The sequence below is a fragment of the Electrona antarctica genome (genome assembly GCF_951216825.1).
Source record: "Electrona antarctica genome assembly, chromosome: 21".
Taxonomy (NCBI): domain Eukaryota; kingdom Metazoa; phylum Chordata; class Actinopteri; order Myctophiformes; family Myctophidae; genus Electrona; species Electrona antarctica.
The window spans coordinates 4,094,777-4,118,950 of NC_136802.1; the positions used below are offsets into that span (position 1 = coordinate 4,094,777).

At 45.9% G+C, this 24,174-nt stretch overlaps 1 protein-coding gene and 1 long non-coding RNA gene across 2 annotated transcripts; one reads left to right on the forward strand and one right to left on the reverse strand.

The window, feature by feature from the left end:
- Window positions 1–912: 912 nt before the first annotated feature.
- pigu (phosphatidylinositol glycan anchor biosynthesis, class U) lies at window positions 913–18,266 on the reverse strand. Its single transcript, XM_079490433.1, has 12 exons — window positions 18,136–18,266; window positions 15,227–15,291; window positions 14,993–15,052; window positions 14,212–14,274; window positions 13,684–13,793; window positions 12,251–12,351; window positions 11,141–11,238; window positions 9,061–9,215; window positions 7,580–7,723; window positions 6,755–6,879; window positions 4,351–4,493; window positions 913–3,887 (listed from the first exon to the last, which is right to left on the reverse strand). The coding sequence occupies exons 1-12, from the start codon at window positions 18,263–18,265 to the stop codon at window positions 3,774–3,776; spliced, it is 1,308 nt and encodes a 435-aa protein (XP_079346559.1). The 5' UTR covers window position 18,266; the 3' UTR covers window positions 913–3,773.
- Window positions 18,267–18,423: 157 nt separating this feature from the next.
- On the forward strand, window positions 18,424–23,295 carry LOC306914009. The gene is made up of 4 exons (XR_013788631.1): window positions 18,424–18,502; window positions 20,780–21,002; window positions 21,501–21,633; window positions 23,213–23,295. It is a non-coding gene; the product is annotated as an uncharacterized lncRNA (long non-coding RNA).
- The last annotated feature ends 879 nt before the right edge of the window (window positions 23,296–24,174 follow it).

The window sequence follows — 24,174 nt, forward strand, 5'->3', positions numbered from 1 at the left end:
GAGACCCACCAGAAGAACTGAAATATGTTGTTCCAGCGACCAGCGACCCACCAGAAGAACTGAAATATGTTGTTCCAGCGACCAGCGAGACCCACCAGAAGAACTGAAATATGTTGTTCCAGCAACCAGCGACCCACCAGAAGAACTGAAATATGTTGTTCCAGCGACCAGCGACCCACCAGAAGAACTGAAATATGTTGTTCCAGCGACCAGCGAGACCCACCAGAAGAACTGAAATATGTTGTTCCAGCGACCAGCGACCCACCAGAAGAACTGAAATATGTTGTTCCAGCGACCAGCGACCCACCAGAAGAACTGAAATATGTTGTTCCAGCAACCAGCGACCCACCAGAAGAACTGAAATATGTTGTTCCAGCAACCAGCGACCCACCAGAAGAACTGAAATATGTTGTTCCAGCGACCAGCGACCCACCAGAAGAACTGAAAAGTAACAGTTTTTGGACACGTTACCACCCGACAGACGATGTGTAGAATCGGCCTCAGAGACAGGTTCTCAATGGGTTTTATGAAATGAAATCTATATTTACCCAGGGTATCTGGGCTAAGCTCAAGAACTTGTTTCCAGCCAGGCCCTGCTCATAGAACACATTTCATCGTAGTGGTTCAATGCCTTGTTCAAGGGCACTTCAGCGGTGGTAATTCTAACGTGTCGGACGGCTGATTCGAACTAGGAACCTTCCGGTATCAAGACTGCGCCGCTATCCGTTCGGCCACCGCTGCCAACCGCTGCCAACAGTCATGCAACTGGTATAAAACCCAGCATGTTGTTATACTTTAGCTATTGCAAAAAAAACGATTTTTCAAAAATAGCAGATCTACAAGGTCATAGCGCGGCACCGAGTGCCGCGCTATGACCTTGTAGATCTGCTATTTTTGAAAAATCGTTTTTAGCTCAAATCTTTGCTTCTGAGGGGGGTCCCTGAAACAACATATTTTCAGACGGGGGTCAGTGGCCAATTACGTAGGCTATAGTATATTTTTGGGGGTCCTTGATGTGAAAATGTTTGAGAACGACTGACGTAGAAACAGAGGGTTTTTCAGAAAACTGTCAGGATTTAGAAGACATTTTGTAGAATCTGGTCTCAGGTTAAAATGGGATAATGTAAATATTTTCACTCTCGTTAACGTCCCACTCCCACAGAATAAAGAACCCCATCTCGTCCCGATCCCGGGGGGTGCATACTTACTTTAGACTAGTCATTGGTTGGACATGGGTTAAGGTTAGGTTTAGGTGTGCTGCCCCGTGGGAGGTGAGGGTGAGGGTTTGAGATAGGTTGTAGTTGTAGGACTAATGACTGGTCTAACCAATGACTAGTCTAAACCAAAAACTGTCTAAACTAAGTACTGCACCCGATCCCGGTGCTAGAGTAAAAACAAAAAAAAGAACCCCATCACATCAAACTCCTGGTAGAAAATTAATTACTCCTGCTCCCGTTGTGATTTGTTTGTTTTTTATTAATAAGTTATTCATTAGGAAAAGCAACGTATGTTGTTATTTTTAGATTACTGAGTTTCATGCAGTTTTTTTTAATTCAAAAGATAATAATTGGTACCTGCAGGCAGTGTTGATTTTGACAGCAAAACTTAAGATTTTAGTTTTAGTCACATATAAGTCTCTTGAATAGTTTTCATTTAGTCACATTTTAGTCACCTGGAATGTCTGTGTAAGTCTAGTTTTAGTCGACTAAACATCATAAGACTAAAATCTGTTTCGGTGGGGCTTGATGCCGTCGTCGTAACAATGACATGCTGAAAATAGCCGACAGATCGTCTATTTTCAGCATGCAACCACGTGTAAAATGACTTATACCGGATCTCTTGTCCACTAGTCCCTTCCTAACATTTGAGTCTAGTTTTTGAGTGGTGCAAACCACTCCAACAACTGGCTTTGTTAGTACCCGTGTGTGTACCTGTACCCAAAAAAATGAGCATGGTTACTATGGTCACTGACATTACGTCAGACCACAGCTGATCAGGCTATATAAGACCTTGCACCACTCAGTTCACACGGGTGTGATTTTGTTTAATTTGTTGACGAAAATTCACGAAATTGTCAATATTTTTATTTTTATTATATTTGTATTCATAGTCTGGATTTTCGGTGGTGAGGTGACCACCGAACTACAACATGACGTCACTGAGCCGCGGTGAAGAGCAATTCACCGCCACCGCTCCAGCCCTTCTCTCTGTTTTTACTCACCACCGCTCAACGTTATTTCAGCCTCACCTCACCACCGAAAATCCAGACTATGAATGAGCCTTGAGTTTTAGTCACCATATCTTAGTTTTCGTCAGTGAAAAAAAGGTAGTCGACAAGCCTTTTTTCGCCATAGTATTAGCTGACTAAATCAACACTGGGTACCAGGAACAATAATGAGGCTAGTTAATCCCAGGATTAACCCATTTTGGGCGGGAACCCCTTATGTTGTAATTTAGCTATTGAAAAATAGCAGATCTACAAGCTCATATCTACGATCTACGAGCTTGTAGCTCTGCTATTTTTGAAAAATCATGCACAAATCTTTGAATATATATTCTTTCAGAGCGAACGTTTTTAACTCAAATCTTTGCTTCTGGGGGTTGTTTCCTGGAACAACATATTTTGAGATGGGGGTGCCGACCCCCAAATACAGATAATTCTGGGGCTCCTTGACATGAAATAGTGTGAGAACGACTGACATACCGTAGAAACATGGATTTTTCAGAAAACTGTCAGGATTTAGAAGGAAATTGTAGAATCGTTCCCAGGTCAAAATGGGCTAATAAAAATGTGACCCAGCTTGACTGAGGGGGCTGCCATCGGAAGACTCCGTCTTACTCTACGGCTCTGGCTGTAATGAAAAGGCTTGAGAAGAAGAAATATAATCTCCACCGCCAACAACTATTGTCCCATCCTGCCACCGGGTGTCGCTGTCTCCCAGCATCACCACCGTCTCCAATGACAAACTAGTCTTTGCATAGTCAAGAGCAAGAGTGGTTTTCAGCCAGCGGTCCGGGGACCACCAGTGGTCCTTGAGGAGGGGGTCCCAGGTGGCCCCCAGCTAAACGATGGAAGTACTGTTGGTAACCAAATGGACCCTTATAGATATTTTAACTCGTGAGAGAGAGTGTAAAATGAAACCAAAATTATTTTACGCTCTCAAGAGTTAGTGTTTGTTAAACAACTGGATTAGTGAATTTACAAAAAGTCTACACAATTAGAGAATGTAGAATAATTGCTATTTTGATCGTTTGCCTGTTGTCTCTCCTCCTAACGGTACCACACATGGATACAGCATGGAATTTGGGCACAAAATCTTTATCCAACAATAACAAAATATTGTTTGGGTTTTTGGTCTGCGTGGCTAAATGTCTTCAAATGGTGGTTCCGTGGCTCCAACATGCTGGATAAAAAAAAATGGACCATGTCAGGCCCCCCCACCTCGGTTCAGAGTGTGTGTGTGTGTGTGTGTGTGTGTACGTGTACGTGTGTGTGTGTGATGTGTGTGTGTGTTATTTTAGCACTAGCGTAGCCTCGCTCCCATCGGGTCTCTTCAGGTACAGCCTGTGGATCAGGTGATGTTCTCTCCTCAGATGTGTGTGTGTGTGTGTGTGTGTGTGTGTGTGTGTGTGTATGTGTGTGTGTGATTTTAGCACTAGCGTAGCCTCGCTCCCATCGGGTCTCTTCAGGTACAGCCCGTGGATCAGGTGATGTTCTCTGTGTGTGTGTGTGTGTGTGTGTGTGTGTGTGTGTGTGTGTGTGTGTGTGTGTGTTATTTTAGCACTAGCGTAGCCTCGCTCCCATCGGGTCTCTTCAGGTACAGCCCGTGGATCAGGTGATGTTCTCTCCTCAGATACGCGTAGAAATAGTCTGAGACCAGCAGGATCTGAAAGACACCAAACCAGCGTTGGTTGATCTTGAATGGTTTTAATTTAGTTTTTAGTCACATTTTAGTCACCTGAAATGTAATGTGTTAAGTCTAGTTTTAGTCGACTACATGTCATGCGTTTTCAGTCGACTAAATCTACAGTTGATTTAGTCGACTAAAATGTATTTTGGCGTATTTTGATGCCGTCGTAATGGCTGATTTTACACTTGCTGAAAATAGCCGATCAACAAGCTCACAACGCGCCGCAGTGCGATGCGCTGTGAGCTTGTATATCTGCTATTTAGCTTGTAGATCTGCTATTTTCAGCATACAACCAAGTGTAAAATGACTAGGATCTCTTAGGTCCACTAGTCCCTTCCTAACATTTTAGTCGAGTTTATATTTGTTGACGAAATTGTCATATACATTCTTGCATTTTAGAATGGGCCTCAGGTGTAAATGGGTCAACAGCGCCACCAACCTGCGCCACGTTGAACAGCAGGGTGATAGCGTAGTAGAAGTTGGAGTTGGCGCTGCCAGCGTAGATCCACAGGTGCCAGAGGACGGGGAAGAGGGCGGAGCACGCCAGCATCACACAGGACACCAGGAAGATGTTCCTTAGGACTGAAAACACACACGTGGATTTTAGTGAAAATATTCGGCCGAAAATGGCTAAAAATGCATTTTCGGCCTATTCGGTTTCGGCCCAAATAGGCAGAAAATATATCACGAATAGTGTATGCAATTAATGCATTCAAAAGAGCTGAATAAATGTTTTATGGACCCATAATAGTGATTATTATTTAACACTTAGACCACTATCATTTATTGAAAAATTAGGATCTAATTCACGCCAGCATTTTTTTAATTTGAGCTCTTATTTTGAAAATCCGCCATTTCCGGTCCACAACCGGTAGTCCTACGTTAGGAGTTTTCACACAGCTGGATGGGCCTTGTTTACAATGTGAATCCAGGCCGGAGCTCCGGAGAGCTCTAGATTGTCAGCTCTGTGCCGTCAAAGAAACGCTGTTTTGACCAAAAATGCCATCTGGGACAAGGAATAGGAGTTACAGGCGATTGAAAGAAATGGATAGAATGGATGCTTATGGCGACGACGATCTAAGATGGGCGATCCAATGCTGTGCTAACAACACAGCTAGCTAACCGGCTAACGTGAGTAGCATTTTGGCTCGAGCAATCGAACGCACTATAAAAGCTCAATTGCCGAAGGCCGTCGGCAATGGCGTTAAGCGTCAGTATCAAAATTAAGCTTCAATTGACTTTAATCGTCGGCAATGGCGCGGAAGCTGTTAAGTTAAGTTTTTGCCATAACCATTTCTTTTGCCATAAATCAGGTAGCTTTAACCCATTTTGGGCGGGAACCACTTTTGGTGTTAGTATTATGTTATGCTTTAGCTATTGAAAAATAGCATAGAAACAGCTTTTTCAGAAAACTGTCAGGATGTAGAAGACATTTTTAGAATCTGATCTCAGGTCTAAATGGGTTAAGGTACGGCCAAGATATATAATATTAATCATATTCGGATATTCGGTATTCGGCCAAGAATTTCCCTTCCCTAGTGTATATTAATGAACCCCGTTAATTAAACTGAACAAACACGTGTAAATAGGTTGGGGTTTAAACATTTAGTTTTTGTTTTTTTTGTTAACATGTTGGTTGCAAAAGACGGTATCAAACGATACCGCACGGTGCTAAGCATAGAGCTATAAAGGATAGAGACCGAACCGGAGCGTTAGCCCCGCAGTCACAGACACACACAGCTCCCCTCTGCAGTCACAGACACACACAGCTCCCCTCTGCAGTCACAGACACACACAGCTCCCCTCTGCAGTCACAGACACACACAGCTCCCCTCTGCAGTCACAGACACACACAGCTCCCCTCTGCAGTCACAGACACACACAGCTCCCCTCTACAGTCACAGACACACACAGCTCCCCTCTGCAGTCACAGACACACACAGCTCCCCTCTGCAGTCACAGACACACACAGCTCCCCTCTACAGTCACAGACACACACAGCTCCCCTCTGCAGTCACAGACACACACAGCTCCCCTCTGCAGTCACAGACACACACAGCTCCCCTCTGCAGTCACAGACACACACAGCTCCCCTCTGCAGTCACAGACACACACAGCTCCCCTCTGCAGTCACAGACACACACAGCTCCCCTCTGCAGTCACAGACACACACAGCTCCCCTCTGCAGTCACAGACACACACAGCTCCCCTCTGCAGTCACAGACACACACAGCTCCCCTCTACAGTCACAGACACACACAGCTCCCCTCTGCAGTCACAGACACACACAGCTCCCCTCTGCAGTCACAGACACACACAGCTCCCCTCTGCAGTCACAGACACACACAGCTCCCCTCTGCAGTCACAGACACACACAGCTCCCCTCTACAGTCACAGACACACACAGCTCCCCTCTGCAGTCACAGACACACACAGCTCCCCTCTACAGTCACAGACACACACAGCTCCCCTCTGCAGTCACAGACACACACAGCTCCCCTCTACAGTCACAGACACACACAGCTCCCCCGCAGTCACAGACACACACAGCTCCCCTCTGCAGTCACAGACACACACAGCTCCCCTCTGCAGTCACAGACACACACAGCTCCCCTCTACAGTCACAGACACACACAGCTCCCCTCTGCAGTGCTCTACTACTGAAAGTGACTCATTTCTCTCCAGAAGCACTTGAATATGATGGAATATGATTGAAAATCAATAAATCGATTCATATCGTCGGGATTAATATCGATATATCGATATATCGCTACATGCCTAGTATAAATGTATATACTTACATCGGTACAGTGGTATAAATGTATATTTATGTGTATATTTACATCGGTACAGGTGGTTCCACAGCGGCAGGAAGGACAGGTACAGAGAGATATCTCCTACGGTGGGATAGGACTTAAAGATGGACACCACGGCTATCTGCATGAAGATGAGGAAGACCGGATGGTCCCTGGAAGGTACGCGCGCACGCACGCGCACACACACACACACACACACACACACACACACACACACACACACACACACACACACACACACACACACACACACACACACACACACACACACACACACACACACACACAGTTAGACTTGTTGAGGCACAACATCTTTGCATTAGAGCAGTGGTTATCAACCAGTGGTCCTTGAGGGGGTTCCAGGTGGTCCCCATGCAGCTAAATGATGGGACAGTTGGTAACCAAATGGACCCTTATAGATCTTTAAGTCTTGAGAGCGTAAAATGATGTAATAATTGTATGCTCTCAAAACCTACATTATTGTTAAACATCTTCATTACTTAATTTACAAGAAATCTACAATTGGAGAATGTAGAAGAATTGATATTTTGATCAACGTGTGCCTGTTATCTCTCCTAATGGTACCAACATCAATACAGCATGGAATTGTGGACAAAATATTTTTTTAGTTTTGTGTCCGAGAGGCTAAATGTCATCTGTGGCTCAAATGCCGAATAAATAAATAATGGGTGAAAAAGGTTGAAAACCAGTTCAGTAGATAGATCTATGGACAGGATGGACAGGATCTATAGAAAAACAATGCATCTGTGACTTAAACACTGTACACACTTTGGAAGTACGTTAAACATGTGTGCGTGCGTGCGTGCGTGCGTGCGTGTGTGCGTGTCTTACTGCAGTTTGATGGACAGGGGGATGGTGTAGAAGAAGACGTTGATCTGGAACACGCAGAGGAAGAAGAGACGGAAGTGTTGGAACATCTCAGCGAAGAAATACCAGAACAGACCGATGTTAGGAGTCAGGTCTGGAACCGAGAGACTGGGAGAGAGACATAGACAACACAGAGAGAGAGAGAGAGAGAGAGAGAGAGAGAGAGAGAGTTAGGAAGTGTTGGAACATCTCAGCGTGATGTGATCAGGCTTATCGGTTCATATTTTCATATATTATTTTGTGGAAAGCCTGATACGACAGTAGTATCTCTTACTAAGGGCCTCTTCAAATACAGTAGTTTTCTAACAGACAGAAGGCAAATGACCTTTTTACTTTTGGAAAATAATATTGAAGAAGCTGTTTGTTTCCCCGACAACGCTGGTTGGCAGGTATCAATACACTTCTAGACCGACATGTTTGTGCCAGCGTGGATGATTACATTTATTTATTGATCGCCTCTTGTCTTGATTGTTTAAACATGACGTCATGGGTCGCTATGCTCCATAACAGGCTTGATAAGCCCAAATCTTTAACGGGTAATCAATAAGTTGGTTATCAGGGTTTTGTCGGGCATCGGGTTTCGAGCTCCATCCCTAAACTCGAGTGGATGCCGTGTCGGTAACAGTGTGTTTTAACAGATTAATCGCCCAGGACGAAGTTCTTTGTCCTTTCTATTAGTAACGCCCGACGCTCAGGACGAAGTATTGTCCTAAAGACGAAGTTTATTGATACGAGAACAGATCGCCTGGCTGTATAGCCCAGGCGCGCCTGCTGGGCTCTCCTCGGTGACGCGCAAGACTGAGACGTCATCAAAAAACTCCCTCCTCTGTTTAGCTGATGAAAACGAAAATCTTAAAATGTTCATAAATCGCGATCTAAATCATCCCGTCTTTTTCTGAAAAAAAGATCCTGTGTTAGACGGCGCTCCGCGGTCCAGTCGCTAGTCTCGATAGATTTATTCTTGTCTCCCGTTGTTGTCGATCGATTTTAAAGTGCTGTGGCTATTGTTAGCTGCTACACAACATCATGAACTTCCGGCCGGTCCGTCCAGAAAAGGCGTCCGTGTTTATAAATCGACTGGGCGCATGAATGTAATGGATTAAATAGTTCCGGGCAATTAAAGTGTTAACAGCGGGCGACAGCCAGACACATTTTCCGGAAGTGCATTATTTGTCTACGGGACCCGGCGACTACCGGCGATAGCAGGCGAGCGGCCGATAGTCGAAAAGGAGGCGGAGGAACGTCGCCTGAAAAGATAAAAATAATTCATCTTTTGGGCGACGTCGTCCGGCGATAGTGGGCGATAGCCAATGAAATTCAAGCGACGCTCGCCATTGGTCTCCCGCTGTTAAAACGCACTGTGAGGTCCGGTGGCGCAGGACCCACTCGAGACCCCTCCCCTCCCCCCCTCCCCCCCTCCCCTCCCCTCCCCTCCCCCCACTCACATGAATCCATATACGGACGGCAGGAAGTCCCAGGATCCCAGCAGGAAGAAGCTGAGGCCGACCAGCACCACCAGACTGCCCAGGAACATGAATGCATACTGGAGGAGGAACGCCCAGAACCCCCACCTGTACACGTTGACCGGGATGTACTGACGCTGTGAGACAGGGAGAGAGACAGACAGGTAGAGAGACAGACAGGTACACGTTGACCGGGATGTACTGACGCTGTGAGACAGGGAGAGAGACAGACAGGTAGAGAGACAGACAGGTACCCGTTGACTGGGATGTACTGACGCTGTGAGACAGGGAGAGAGACAGACAGGTAGAGAGACAGACAGGTACACGTTGACCGGGATGTACTGACGCTGTGAGACAGGGAGAGAGACAGACAGGTAGAGAGACAGACAGGTACACGTTGACTGGGATGTATTGACGCTGTTAGAGAGAGAGACAGGTAGAGAGACAGACAGGTAGAGAGAGACAGACAGGTAGAGAGAGACAGACAGGTACGCGTTGACCGGGATGTACTGACGCTGTGAGAGACAGACAGGTAGAGAGACAGACAGGTACACGTTGACTGGAATGTACTGACGCTGTGAGAGACAGACGGGTCTGTCTGTCTGTCACAGGCAGACAGACATGTACATGTTTACTGGTATCTGCTGAGAGAGAGAGAGAGAGAGAGAGAGAGAGAGAGAGAGAGAGAGATAGATAGAGATAGATAGATATAAAGGGTTTTACCTGCAGTGTGTATGGGGACAGATAAAGGGTTTTACCTGTAGTGTTTATGGGGACATATAAAGGGTTTTACCTGCAGTGTGTATGGGGACAGATAAAGGGTTTTACCTGTAGTGTTTATGGGGACATATAAAGGGTTTTACCTGCAGTGTGTATGGGGACAGATAAAGGGTTTTACCTGCAGTGTGTATGGGGACATATAAAGGGTGTTACCTGCAGTGTGTATGTGGACAGATAAAGGGTTTTACCTGCAGTGTGTATGTGGACATATAAAGGGTTTTACCTGCAGTGTGTATGGGGACATATAAAGGGTGTTACCTGCAGTGTTTATGGGGTCATATAAAGGGTGTTACCTGCAGTGTTTATGGGGTCATATAAAGGGTGTTACCTGCAGTGTTTATGGGGACAGATAAAGGGTGTTACCTGCAGGGTGTATGGGGACATATAAAGGGTGTTACCTGCAGTGTTTATGGGGACATATAAAGGGTTTTACCTGCAGTGTGTATGTGGACATATAAAGGGTGTTACCAGCAGTGTGTATGGGAACATATAAAGGGTGTTACCAGCAGTGTTTAAGGGGACATATAAAGGGTTTTACCTGCAGTGTGTATGGGGACATATAAAGGGTTTTACCTGCAGTGTGTATGGGGACATATAAAGTGTTTTACCTGCAGTGTGTATGGGAACATATAAAGGGTGTTACCAGCAGTGTTTATGGGGACATATAAAGGGTTTTACCAGCAGTGTTTAAGGGGACATATAAAGGGTTTTACCTGCAGTGTGTATGTGGACATATAAAGGGTGTTACCAGCAGTGTTTATGGGGACATATAAAGGGTGTTACCTGCAGTGTGTATGGGGACATATAAAGGGTGTTACCTGCAGTGTGTATGGGGTCATATAAAGGGTGTTACCTGCAGTGTGTATGGGGACATATAAAGGGTGTTACCTGCAGTGTTTATGGGGTCATATAAAGGGTGTTACCTGCAGTGTTTATGGGGTCATATAAAGGGTGTTACCTGCAGTGTGTATGGGGACATATAAAGGGTGTTACCTGCAGCAGTACAGCAGTGTGTATGGGGTCATATAAAGGGTCTTACCTGCAGTGTTTATGGGGTCATATAAAGGGTGTTACCTGCAGTGTTTATGGGGTCATATAAAGGGTGTTACCTGCAGTGTGTATGGGGTCATATAAAGGGTGTTACCTGCAGTGTTTATGGGGTCATATAAAGGGTGTTACCTGTAGCAGTACAGCAGTGTGTATGGGGTCATATAAAGGGTTTTACCTGTAGCAGGTACAGCAGTGTGTATGGGGTCATATAGGGTCATATAAAGGGTTTTACCTGTAGCAGGTACAGCAGTGCGGGAGCGAACAGCGTCAGAGGATAGATGGACTGATACGTGGCCAGAGCCAGAAAGATGGCGCTCAGCAAGGCACTTCCTGTCAACAAACAAGACATGTAGGGTTTAGTAACGTTTATATTGTACCTTTATATTAGTAGCCAGTATATACAGCGCTATGCCAGTGTTGTTCAGTAGCGTTAGAGTATATATAGGGTTATATGTTGTCGTCGACCTTTTTTTACATGTGGATTTCAGCTTTGACATTTATTTCAGACATGCAGACACAGCCTGTGCTATTAACTCATTTTGGATAAAAGACATAAAAAAACTGTTTTTCCTCCTCTTAGTCTTGCCGCAATGAATCACATTTATATAGGGTTATATTGAATACTGGACAACTCACCCCGGTGCCTGCCCGTTTTTCCTCCCGGAATTTTCCCCAGTGAGGGGGATAACTTTGTAATATGCTATTGGCTGTTTGTATTCTTTTTGGAAAAATATAAAAAGATACTCCTGTGGAAAGGCTATATTATTTTACTTATATTGACCCTATAAACAATTTAGTATTATTTAGTATATGCAAGGTTTTTCCCACTCAAATGGTACCTCGTCAGATAATACCCACATAGCCTACAACAACTTCTGTGAACAGACTTCACTGTAGTAGCTTTTCATAAATATATTTGTACTTAGGCTGTCTGCTGTCGTGAATGTTTATAGTTAGAGAAACACACAAAATCTGCTCTCCCACCGACGTCATGTGTCCGTTTATCTCCAGCCGTACAGACTCCATTTGACGCGTCTTATCTACTTTAATACCCACATAGCCTACAACAACTTCTGTGAACAGACTTCACTGTAGTAGCTTTTCATAAATATATTTGTACTTAGGCTGTCTGCTGTCGTGAATGTTTATAGTTAGAGAAATTCAAAGTCCAGCCGTCTGCTGTCCAGCCTCTCCCACCCCTCACTGGGGAAAATTCCGGGAGGAAAACGGAAACGGGGTGAGTTGTCTTGTTACCGTTATATTTGTACCTTTAATGGTAGCCAGTAGTGTTATATTTGTACCTTTAATGGTAGCCAGTAGTGTTATAGGGTTATATTTGTACCTTTAATGGTAGCCAGTATATACAGAGCTATAATAGTGTTGTGGAGGCCGCAGGTGGACTTGGCTACACAGGACAGGATGGTGAACGGGTTCAGGAGGTAACTGAAAGCACACACACACAACACACACACACACACACACACACACACACACACACACACACACACACACACACACACACACACACACACACACACACACACACACACACACACACACACACACACACACACACACACACACACACACACACACACACACACACACACAGGTTACATCTTGTCAGGGCTTCTGATTAGCCAGTCATGCGTGGCCAGACTGCTGCCTCTCGCAACTGATGAGCTCCAGGCAGTACAACATGGCTACTTTACAGAGGTATGTAGTGCATCTGATGAGCTCAGGCAGCAGTACTTACAACATGGCTACTTTACAGAGGTATGTAGTGCATCTGATGAGCTCCAGGCAGCAGTACTTACAACATGGCTACTTTACAGAGGTATGTAGTGCATCTGATGAGCTCAGGCAGCAGTACTTACAACATGGCTACTTTACAGAGGTATGTAGTGCATCTGATGAGCTCCAGGCAGCAGTACTTACAACATGGCTACTTTACAGAGGTATGTAGTGCATCTGATGAGCTCAGGCAGCAGTACTTACAACATGGCTACTTTACAGAGGTATGTAGTGCATCTGATGAGCTCAGGACAGTACTTACAACATAGCTACTTTACAGAGGTATGTAGTGCATGTGATGAGCTCAGGACGAGGACAGTACTTACAACATAGCTACTTTACAGAGGTATGTAGTGCATCTGATGAGCTCAGGACAGTACTTACAACATAGCTACTTTACAGAGGTATGTAGTGCATCTGATGAGCTCAGGACAGTACTTCCAACATGGCTACTTTACAGAGGTATGTAGTGCATCTGATGAGCTCAGGACAGTACTTACAACATGGCTACTTTACAGAGGTATGTAGTGCATCTGATGAGCTCAGGCAGCAGTACTTACAACATGGCTACTTTACAGAGGTATGTAGTGCATCTGATGAGCTCAGGCAGCAGTACTTACAACATAGCTACTTTACAGAGGTATGTAGTGCATCTGATGAGCTCCAGGCAGCAGTACTTACAACATAGCTACTTTACAGAGGTATGTAGTGCATCTGATGAGCTCAGGCAGCAGTACTTACAACATGGCTACTTTACAGAGGTATGTAGTGCATCTGATGAGCTCAGGCAGCAGTACTTACAACATGGCTACTTTACAGAGGTATGTAGTGCATCTGATGAGCTCAGGCAGCAGTACTTACAACATGGCTACTTTACAGAGGTATGTAGTGCATCTGATGAGCTCAGGCAGCAGTACTTACAACATGGCTACTTTCAGGGGTATGTAGTGCATCTGATGAGCTCCAGGCAGCAGTACTTACAACATGGCTACTTTCAGGGGTATGTAGTGCATCTGTCCGGGGCTTCTGATGAGCTCCAGGCAGTCCAAGGCGTAGCGCTCGGCCTCCAGGGCATACTTCTGCTTTCTGAACTGGAACAAAAGCAAATCACACACATCAGAGTTTTCAGAAAAACCTCATGTTTCTATGTCAGCGGTGCTCAACCTTATTCCATGTCAAGGACCCCCAGGATTATCTGTATTTGGCCGTGGACCCCCCATCTGAAAATATGTTGTTTCAGGGACTCCCCAGAAGCAAAGATTGAGTTAAAAACGTTCGCCACATTTACGCCACATTTTCAAGTTTTCTTCAAAAATAGCAGATCTACAAGCTTGTATCGCGTCACTTGGTGCCACGCTATGAGCTTATAGATCTGCTATTTTCCAATAGCTAAAGTATAACAATGCTCAAAACACCATAAGGGGTTTGCTCTGCAGCTAGACTAGAATTCTTATTGGTTACTAAAGTAGGTATTTGTGGTAGTAAAAGCTTCTCTCATTGGTTACTCACCACTTGTTTGTTGTAGTCCTTTGCTGCGAGGTACAGAGCCACTGCAGTGATGACATCAGCCAACTGAGAGAGAGAGAGAGAGAGAGAGAGGGGTCAGAGGTCGTACAGTAAGTGGAATCGCACTGGTGTGCACACTTGTTTGTTTATTCAGTGCATTCGGTGCGTTTGTCGTTCGAAAATCTGGTGTGCTGCGCCCTGGGTGTGTTGAATGACCACACTGACCCGACCCTACTCGTCTCGAGCGCTCCCCGGGTTCAGAAAGCTAAGCTAGCTGACCAGTTTGAACTGTTCGTATATAATAAGCCACACTCGGTGGGCTCTGTGACGGTGACCGCCCGGTTGAGTGGTCTGTGACGGTGACCGCCTGGTTGAGTGGTCTGTGACGGTGACCGCCCGGTTGAGTGGTCTGTGACGGTGACCGCCCGGTTGAGTGGTCTGTGACGGTGACCGCCCGGTTGAGTGGTCTGTGACGGTGACCGCCCGGTTGAGTGGTCTGTGACGGTGACCGCCCGGTTGAGTGGTTTTCTGTGCTGTCCGGGTGTGCCGTACACGCGGCCGAGGAACGCACATTTGTTCCGGTTAAAATAAGTCCCCCCCTCCCCCCGCCCACACCTCGTTAGCCACAGAAACGTCTCTGCTTTAGCATGTGACGTGACATAAAACGCTGCTTATCAACTAACCGGTTAATCGATCAATTATCAATGAATGGATAGCTCCCATCCCTAGTTGAAACCACAAGCATGTAATTGACGATCACGATGACATCATCAGCAGCACTCACTATGAAGGTGATCTCTGCGTAGTCCACCACAAAGTGGAACAGGTAGATGGTGAGGGGAGTCTGAAATGACATCACACAGTACGACATCACACAGTATCAGTGACATCACACAGTATCAGTGACATCACACGCGTGCGCGTGCATGCATTTTTGTCCTACCTAGAATAGAATAGAAATAGACAGAGTAGGGCGTGCGTGCGTGCGTGCGTGCGACTGCGTGCGTGCGTGCTTTACCTCGTGAAACACATCTCCAGAGTAGGGGGAGATTCCCAGATCCAACAGAGCCAAACCCTCCACCACTGAAACACACATTGATTCATTCATTTAATTATCATTTATTAAATACTGAAACAACTAAATGAACCACATTTAGACCTGAGGCTGATTCCACAAAAAAATGTCTTTTAAATCCTGACAGTTTTCTGAAAAACCCATGTTTCTATATCAGTGGTGCTCAACCTTTTTCATGCCAAGGACCCCCAGAATTATCTGTATTTGGCCGCAGACCCCAATCTGAAAATATGTTGTTCCAGGGACACCCCCCCCCCCCCCCCCCCCCCCCACCCCACCACCACCACCCAGAAGCAAAGGTTTGAGTTAAAAACGTTGTGCACCGACTCAGAGCGTGGGCGGTGCTTCCCCAATAGCACCGCCCAGGCTGCATCTTGCATCTTCGTAACTCGACTGTCTGGGAATAAATACCCATTCAGTGTAATTTTGACTTAGCCCTAGAATGGTCATGTATTCCAAATACACAGCCATAGATCGGTCCCATCTTCGCTCTGTTAAGGTGGTTGCACGCTGGATGCGTTTTTCGGAAAACCGATGGAAAAACGCGTCCAGTGTGCAGGGACCTTTAGCCATAGCAGACTGACATGATTTTCGAAGCCCTCATCGTAAATCACTGAACGGCCCTGCGTACCACTCCACCTGTTTCACATTTGCACATAACGCAGGAGGCAGCAGCGCGACCCGTTAATAAAAACAAGTGCTTCCAATCTTCAACACTTAGAAAAAGAATCACCTCCATGCAGAGAATTTCTTGACCGAAAGAAGCTCAAAACATGTCTACGGTTAGCCGCAATTTGCAACTCTAGATTTTTTTACAATGGGATGAATCTAGAGTTGCAATACCCTCCATTGACTCCCCACTCATCATTTTGCGTTTGTGATCTGCTGGTCTCAAACGACGTTAAACTCACCAACATTGCAGCTGTAGTCCAAGCTTGAATTTTTCTCTTTCGATCTGCAAAGCTTGTTTTTCATAAAAATCCCCCGTAGACATGTTATGAGCTACTTTCTGTCCAAAATATTCCACAAGTGATATTCCGAGCCGCCATTTTGAATTTTTTCAACCTGCCGTAAAACAAGACGTGTGGGAGAGCGCTTGTTTAATAGAAGGCCGTGCGTGACGGGGCGTCGCGCTGCGTCGGCTTCTTCTTTGGGTGTCTTACCTGCGCAGGTAAGATTCTATTAAACAAGCTCTCCCCCTCACGTCTTGTTTTACGGCCCGTCGCAGAATTGCAAAATGGCGGCTCGGAATATCACTTGTGGAATATTTTGGACAGAAAGTAGCTCATAACATGTCTACGGGGGATTTTTATGAAAAACAAGCTTTGCAGATCGAAAGAGAAAAATTCAAGCTTGGACTACAGCTGCAATGTTGGTGAGTTTAACGTCGTTTGAGACCAGCAGATCACAAACGCAAAATGATGAGTGGGGAGTCAATGGAGGGTATTGCAACTCTAGATTCATCCCATTGTAAAAAAATCTAGAGTTGCAAATTGCGGCTAGTCTACGGTGGATTTTTATGAAACAAAAGCTCGGCAGATTGAAAGAGGATAATTCAAGCTTGGCCTAGAGCTGCAATGTTGGTGAGTTTAACGATGTTTAATACAAGCAGATCGCAAAGGCAAATTGGATGAGTGGGGAGTCAATGGAGGGTATTGCAACTCTAGATTCATCCCATTATAAAAAAGAATCTAGTTGAAAATTGCGGCTACTCAGGGACCCCACTTTTAGATCTATGCTGCTGTGTATTACATGAAAGGGAGCCGCAATTTGCAACTCTATATGTTTTTACAATGGGATGAATATAGAGTTGCAATACCCTCCATTGACTCCCCACTCATCATATTGCGTTTGCGATCTGCTGGTCTTAAACGACGTTAAACTCACCAACATTGCAGCTGTAGTCCAAGCTTGAATTATGCTCTTTCAATCTGCCGAGCTTGTTTTTCATAAAAATCCCCCGTAGACATGTTATCCCCCGTAGACCAGCAGATCGCAAACGCAATATGATGAGTGGGGAGTCAATGGAGGGTATTGCAACTCTATATTCATCCCATTGTAAAAATATATAGTTGCAAATTGCAGCTACATGAAGGGTATGTAATATCATATCACAGCCATTTCTAGGACTACATAGTTTAACCATTTTTTGAGGGGCGCTATACTATAGACCCTCCTATGTCCAGCTTTGAGGGTCTGTGTTTGATTGATTGATTTATTAACAGTTTGCAGAATTACAGTACATTTCAACTAGTACAACTCAATACAAAAACAGTGAGTGGACGACACCATAAAGCATTACACTTGTTTACAATAGGGCCCACCATTTTCAATTCATCAAAACATTTAGAGACGTACGAATATACACAACTATATAGTCAAAATGAAATCATCATAGGAGGTAAAAAGGGAAAAGAAACATATACCGTGAGGGGGAACAGGGGTGGGGGGAGTTCAGATTTTACGGGGGCCAGTTTCGAATTGCAGCCACAAACATAAACACAAACATTGAAGACAAAAGTGAGGACGCAAATTGCGATTGGCCAGAATGAGATGACATATGAGGATCACTTCACACGGGTGTGATTTTTTCCCCCCTCCTCTCCCTTACATTGTGTTATGTTTTATTGTGCTTGTGGCACTTGCCTTGGCAATGTAAAATGTATGATTTCTCATGCCAATAAAGCTACATTTAAACTAAACTGAATTGACATGACGTGACCATGTTTGAGAAACACTGATTGTTGTCATCTTGGGCTGAACCGGGAAGAGATTCAGAACCTCAGTCATCACCATACAGTTTATTTCACCGTGCTAATGAGATGCTAATGAGATGCTAATGAGCCGCTGACCTCTCTTCCAGGCGTTGAGCGGCGACACCACCTCCACCCGGTCCGCCACCAGAGCGGCCAGGCCGGACCTGAACAGCACCGCCCGGACCGTCACCGACACCACCAGCAGCAGAGTCAAGGGAGCCGCCATGTTGGACTGAGAGCAGGAACACCGAGGCACGACGGGAAATGTAGTCAATACAGCAGGAACACCGAGGCACGACGGGAAATGTAGTCAATACAGGACTAAGAGCACCGAGGCACGACGGGAAATGTAGTCACGCTTGTTGTCAACAGTGCACCCATCGCCGCGGATGAGAGAGACAGACCAGTGCACATCTTTTTTTTTTTCATCGATTTTACGGATAAATACAGTTTGCTCAGTCAGGTAAGAATCAAGTTTATTGACAACGATGCACTCCGATTACCACCGATCGGATTAAAATGCTTTTTTATTGAAGAATACTGAATCCACGGGTGCTAATAAATAAATACCGAGGTGGAAAGCCTGGTGAGGTTATGTGAACCATGGCTATTGTAAACAAACTGCTCGCTCGACACGAGGAGCACTGTATGCCCCCCACCACACAACAAAGATACAGTACATTAGTAATGTAGATATAGCACAAGTCATGACATAGCGGCTAAGTGGTTCACTGGTTCCCAAACTTTTTCATGCCAAGAAGGACCTCCAAAATGTCACCCATTAGCCCGCGGACCCCCGTTTGAAAATGTATACCAGGGACCCCCCATAAGAGAAGATTCGTACTGCTCTAGGAGTGATTTTCAACTATTTTCATTTCAAGGACCCCCAGTTTGACATGCATTAGGCTACGGACCCCCATTTAACTCTGAGACCCCAATTTATATTGTAAAATCAATGTTAACTTAAAGGTATATTCAGTGATTTCACTTAATTCAAATATCACTTATTTTTTCTTATTTTTTGGATAATCCTCCCTACTATAAAGTGTGCTGACCATATAAGGAGTTCCTCCCTGTCCCCAGTGAGCCCCTGGGGTCAAAAAACCCTAGTTTCGGTTTGGGCTTTGGGTGGCAAAGCCTTCATCCAATCAGGATGAGAGGGGCCTTCCTCCAATCATGATCGAGTGGGACGGGCATTGGTGCACGTGCTGTTGGTCTGTTGTACTTCCCCCACTGTAGAGCGTGTGCATGTGCACATCTTGTTACCGGGTGGACCGTTTTTTTTCTCCAAATCACTGAATGCTCCTTTAACTCTGAGAGTGTACAAATGGACCCTAACGGGTCCATTTGGTTCCAATTGTACACTCAGAGTGTACAAACTACAATTGGACCCTTCCAAACTATCATTTAGCTGGGGACCCCCTGGAACTCCCTCAAGGACCCCTGGGGGTCCCCGGACCCCACTTTGGGAACCACTGATGTTGATAGCACAAGTCATGACATGTTCTATAGGTAGCATGTTCTATAGGTAGCATGTTCTATAGGTAGCATGTCAACCTATGGAACATGTTCTATAGGTAGCATGTTCTATAGGTAGCATGTTCTATAGGCAGCATGTTCTATAGGTAGCATGTTCTATAGGTAGCATGTTCTATAGGCAGCATGTTCTATAGGTAGCATGTTCTATAGGTAGCATGTTCTATAGGTAGCATGTTCTATAGGTAGCATGTTCTATAGGTAGCATGTTCTATAGGTAGCATGTCAACCTATGGATATTTGTAACAAAATGATATGTCCAGTTCTTTAAATACACACACACACTCTTCACTCATCTCTTTACAGGCGTACTGCAGCCAGGCATGTCTGAGTGTAAGCCATCAAGGTGCGGTGATGTACACTGTGGTGACTCAGTATCCAGTCTTACAGGTCAGTAATGCGTCAGTAATAGATTATGATGACATTTCAGGGGCGGATTTACTGTAATGAAATGATTACTATATTTACCCAGGGTATCTGGGCTAAGCTCAAGAACTTGTTTCCAGCCAGGCCCTGCTCATAGAACATTTCATCGTAGTGGTTCAATGCCTTGTTCAAGGGCACTTCAGCGGTGGTAATTTTAACGTGTCGGACCGCTGATTCGAACTGGCGACCTTCCGGTATCAAGACCGCTCCGCAATCCGTTCGGCCACCGCTGCCAGGCAAAGGCAGGCAGATGCCTTACTTTGCTACGTTTCTAGTGCCTCCCCTCCGACAACCGTTTATTTAAAACGATATTGCCTATTATGCCGCCGCTTAGCCGCTACTCAAGGCAGACAGTATCAGACAGAAGAATACACATCTATTCTCTGCGTCCTGCGTCGTAGCGTGTCTGGAGGTGTTTGAGTCTTTTTACACTCTGATGTGTAATGCCCCCCCCATTCACAGTGGCGACGTATAAACACCAGTCACCACACACACGTCCCAACCTCATTCTTCATTTGTTGAGAAAGCAGAGACACAGCAATAGCACCGGAGAAAGAAAACAGTTTGTCCAGGGCAAACTTATTTTAGACGCCTGCCTCTTATTGTCTATACCTTACTCATAAAGAATTCCTGGCTCCGCGCCTGTATGTATTATTTTGTATTGCTTGAGATGACCTCAGTCATATTGCTTATAAGTGAGCTTCCGTTTCATGTCATACAGGACTGTCTCCCGCCCGGGTATGACTACCATGTTGTTGCCTTCCGTTTCATGTCACAGGACTGTCTCCCGCCCGGGTACGACTAACATGTTGTTGCCTTCGAGGAGCGATCTTCAGAAACGGACCAGGGTGCATTCTGTGCTACATTACGGCTCCCGTTGAAGACCGAACAGGAAACTAGACGGTGGATTGTGGAGACGAGGGACAGCCCTGCCCACGTCACATGGAGGGTCTGCACTGGCAGGAGTGCAAAGGGCAAACGGAATCTCTACAGTCTACAGGGTAAGGAATTACGTTGCTGTCGGGAGGAGACCTCATAACTCCATTTTTGAGTTTTTTTTTTTTTTTAATAAATCAGTGCTATTGAACACCCTTTATGTCTGTGTGTTTCGAAAACAATTGAACCAATAGAAAGTAGTAAAAAGTGGTTTGAACAAAACCTCTTAACTCTCAAAATGTCTGCTAAAGCAACTAACTCCACCACCTCTCCCCCTCTCATGGAAGTAATTGACAATATACAAAGTTACAACACCAACTTTGATGAGGCTGTATTGCTTCGTTTAAAAAAAATATGAGGTTTACATTTTTCCTGAAAAATGTATATTTTTAATTTCCTGAAAAATGAACATTTTGGAGTTATGAGGTTTCCTCCCGACAGCAGAGAATAATAGGTGTATATGTACACATTTACATATATGCTCTTTTCCCCATCTGTGGTGAAATTACGTTGATGAAACAATTAAATTAAAATGCTAAATAATCGAATGCATCTATTTTCAGAAGGACTACGTGTGTCAGGTCAGCACAATGTCAATTATAAGTCATCCACCGGAAGGACAAAGAACACAAACTGTCCAGCGAAACTGAGCGTGATCATCAAGGCAGACCCTAGGAGGGAGGGCAAAGTGACACGGTGAGTGTGATCTAGGAGGGAGGGCAAAGTGACACGGTGAGTGTGATCTAGGAGGGAGGGCAAAGTGACACGGTGAGTGTGATCTAGGAGTGAGGGCAAAGTGACACGGTGAGTGTGATCTAGGAGGGAGGGCAAAGTGACACGGTGAGTGTGATCTAGGAGGGAGGGCAAAGTGACACAGTGAGTGTGATCTAGGAGGGAGGGCAAAGTGACGCGGTGAGTGTGATCTAGGAGGGAGGGCAAAGTGACACGGTGAGTGTGATCTAGGAGGGAGGGCAAAGTGACACGGTGAGTGTGATCTAGGAGGGAGGGCAAAGTGACACGGTGAGTGTGATCTAGGAGGGAGGGCAAAGTGACGCGGTGAGTGTGATCTAGGAGGGAGGGCAAAGTGACGCGGTGAGTGTGATCTAGGAGGGAGGGCAAAGTGACACGGTGAGTGTGATCTAGGAGGGAGGGCAAAGTGACACGGTGAGTGTGATCTAGGAGGGAGGGCAAAGTGACGCGGTGAGTGTGATCTAGGAGGGAGGGCAAAGTGACGCGGTGAGTGTGATCTAGGAGGGAGGGCAAAGTGACTCAGTGAGTGTGATCTAGGAGGGAGGGCAAAGTGACACGGTGAGTGTGATCTAGGAGGGAGGGCAAAGTGACACGGTGAGTGTGATCTAGGAGGGAGGGCAAAGTGACACGGTGAGTGTGATCTAGGAGGGAGGGCAAAGTGACACGGTGAGTGTGATCTAGGAGGGAGGGCAAAGTGACACGGTGAGTGTGATCTAGGAGGGAGGGCAAAGTGACGCGGTGAGTGTGATCTAGGAGGGAGGGCAAAGTGACACGGTGAGTGTGATCTAGGAGTGAGGGCAAAGTGACGCGGTGAGTGTGATCTAGGAGGGAGGGCAAAGTGACACGGTGAGTGTGATCTAGGAGGGAGGGCAAAGTGACGCGGTGAGTGTGATCTAGGAGGGAGGGCAAAGTGACACGGTGAGTGTGATCTAGGAGGGAGGGCAAAGTGACGCGGTGAGTGTGATCTAGGAGGGAGGGCAAAGTGACACGGTGAGTGTGATCTAGGAGGGAGGGCAAAGTGACGCGGTGAGTGTGATCTAGGAGGGAGGGCAAAGTGACACGGTGAGTGTGATCTAGGAGGGAGGGCAAAGTGACGCGGTGAGTTTGTTCACAGTGTTGTCATTTGAATTAACCCATTTCAGAACCCCGGGAACCCCTTTTGGTGTTTTAAGCAATATCTATTCTATTGAAATATCTATTGAAAAATAGCAGATCTACAAGCTCATACGAGCTCATACGAGCTCTACGAGCTTGTAGGTCTGCTATTTTTTTGAAAAATCGTGAAAATGTGGAAAAAAATCGTGAAAATCTTTGAATATATATTCTTTCACAGCGAGCTTCTGGGGGGGTCCCTGTAACAACATATTTTCAGATGGGGGTCGGTGGCCAATTATATATAGTTTCTGGGGGTCCTTGACATGAAATGGTTTGAGAACCACTGACATAGAAACAGAGGTTTTTCAGAAAACTGTTAAACTATGACATGTATTGTTGCTCACGTATCTTTCTGCTGCTTGTCTCTCAGGGCTAAGGTGGACTTACATTTACCACAGTATCCAACTGTGGTAATTCTGCAGAACATCCACAACCACAATGTTCACTCGGCCGCCGCTCTGAAGCACAGAGACGTCGGAGGTCACAGTGTTCACTCGGCCGCCGCTCTGAAGCACAGAGACGTCGGAGGTCACAGTGTTCACTCGGCCGCCGCTCTGAAGCACAGAGACGTCGGAGGTCAGTGTTCACTCGGCCGCCGCTCTGAAGCATAGAGACGTCGGAGGTCACAGTGTTCACTCGGCCGCCGCTCTGAAGCACAGAGACGTCGGAGGTCACAGTGTTCACTCGGCCGCTCTGAAGCACAGAGACGTCGGAGGTCACAGTGTTCACTCGGCCGCCGCTCTGAAGCACAGAGACGTCGGAGGAAGCAAAGCCCAGGACTTAATCAGACTCTCTGAGACGGGACACTGTCAGTTTTGGGTGGTCAAATGCGTGGCGTCCTCCTCACCTCCATTGGGAATGTGATGAAAGACGTGGGAACGACCTCCAACCAACAATCAGCCGCAATGACGGAGAGGTTGCAAGACATTGTAAGGAACCCGTTTTAAATCCTCCACGGCCAAGTCCGCTTTAACGGCCAAAAGAGCAAGAGAAGCAGTACGATCGGGCCCAACGATGCCTGTTCAGGTAACAGCGATTGGCCGGCGACAAACTGAATCTGGGTCTGGGAGGCGCCTGTGCGCTGGTCGGTCATGGAAGGTCTGGTCTGTCGGCTGATGGGTCACAGGCTCAGAGTAGTGCCAGTGAGCATGTGGTCAAAAAAGCAAGGATGGCGTCCACATTAGCCGATTCTGTCGACAGAAATTGCTCACATCCAAACAAGTGACCAGACACAAAAATATTGAGCAGCTGCTCAAAATGTTACTGTACATGACATACACAATGTGTATTCTGCTGTATTTTGCACATATCTGCCAAAAGGCCTGATATTCG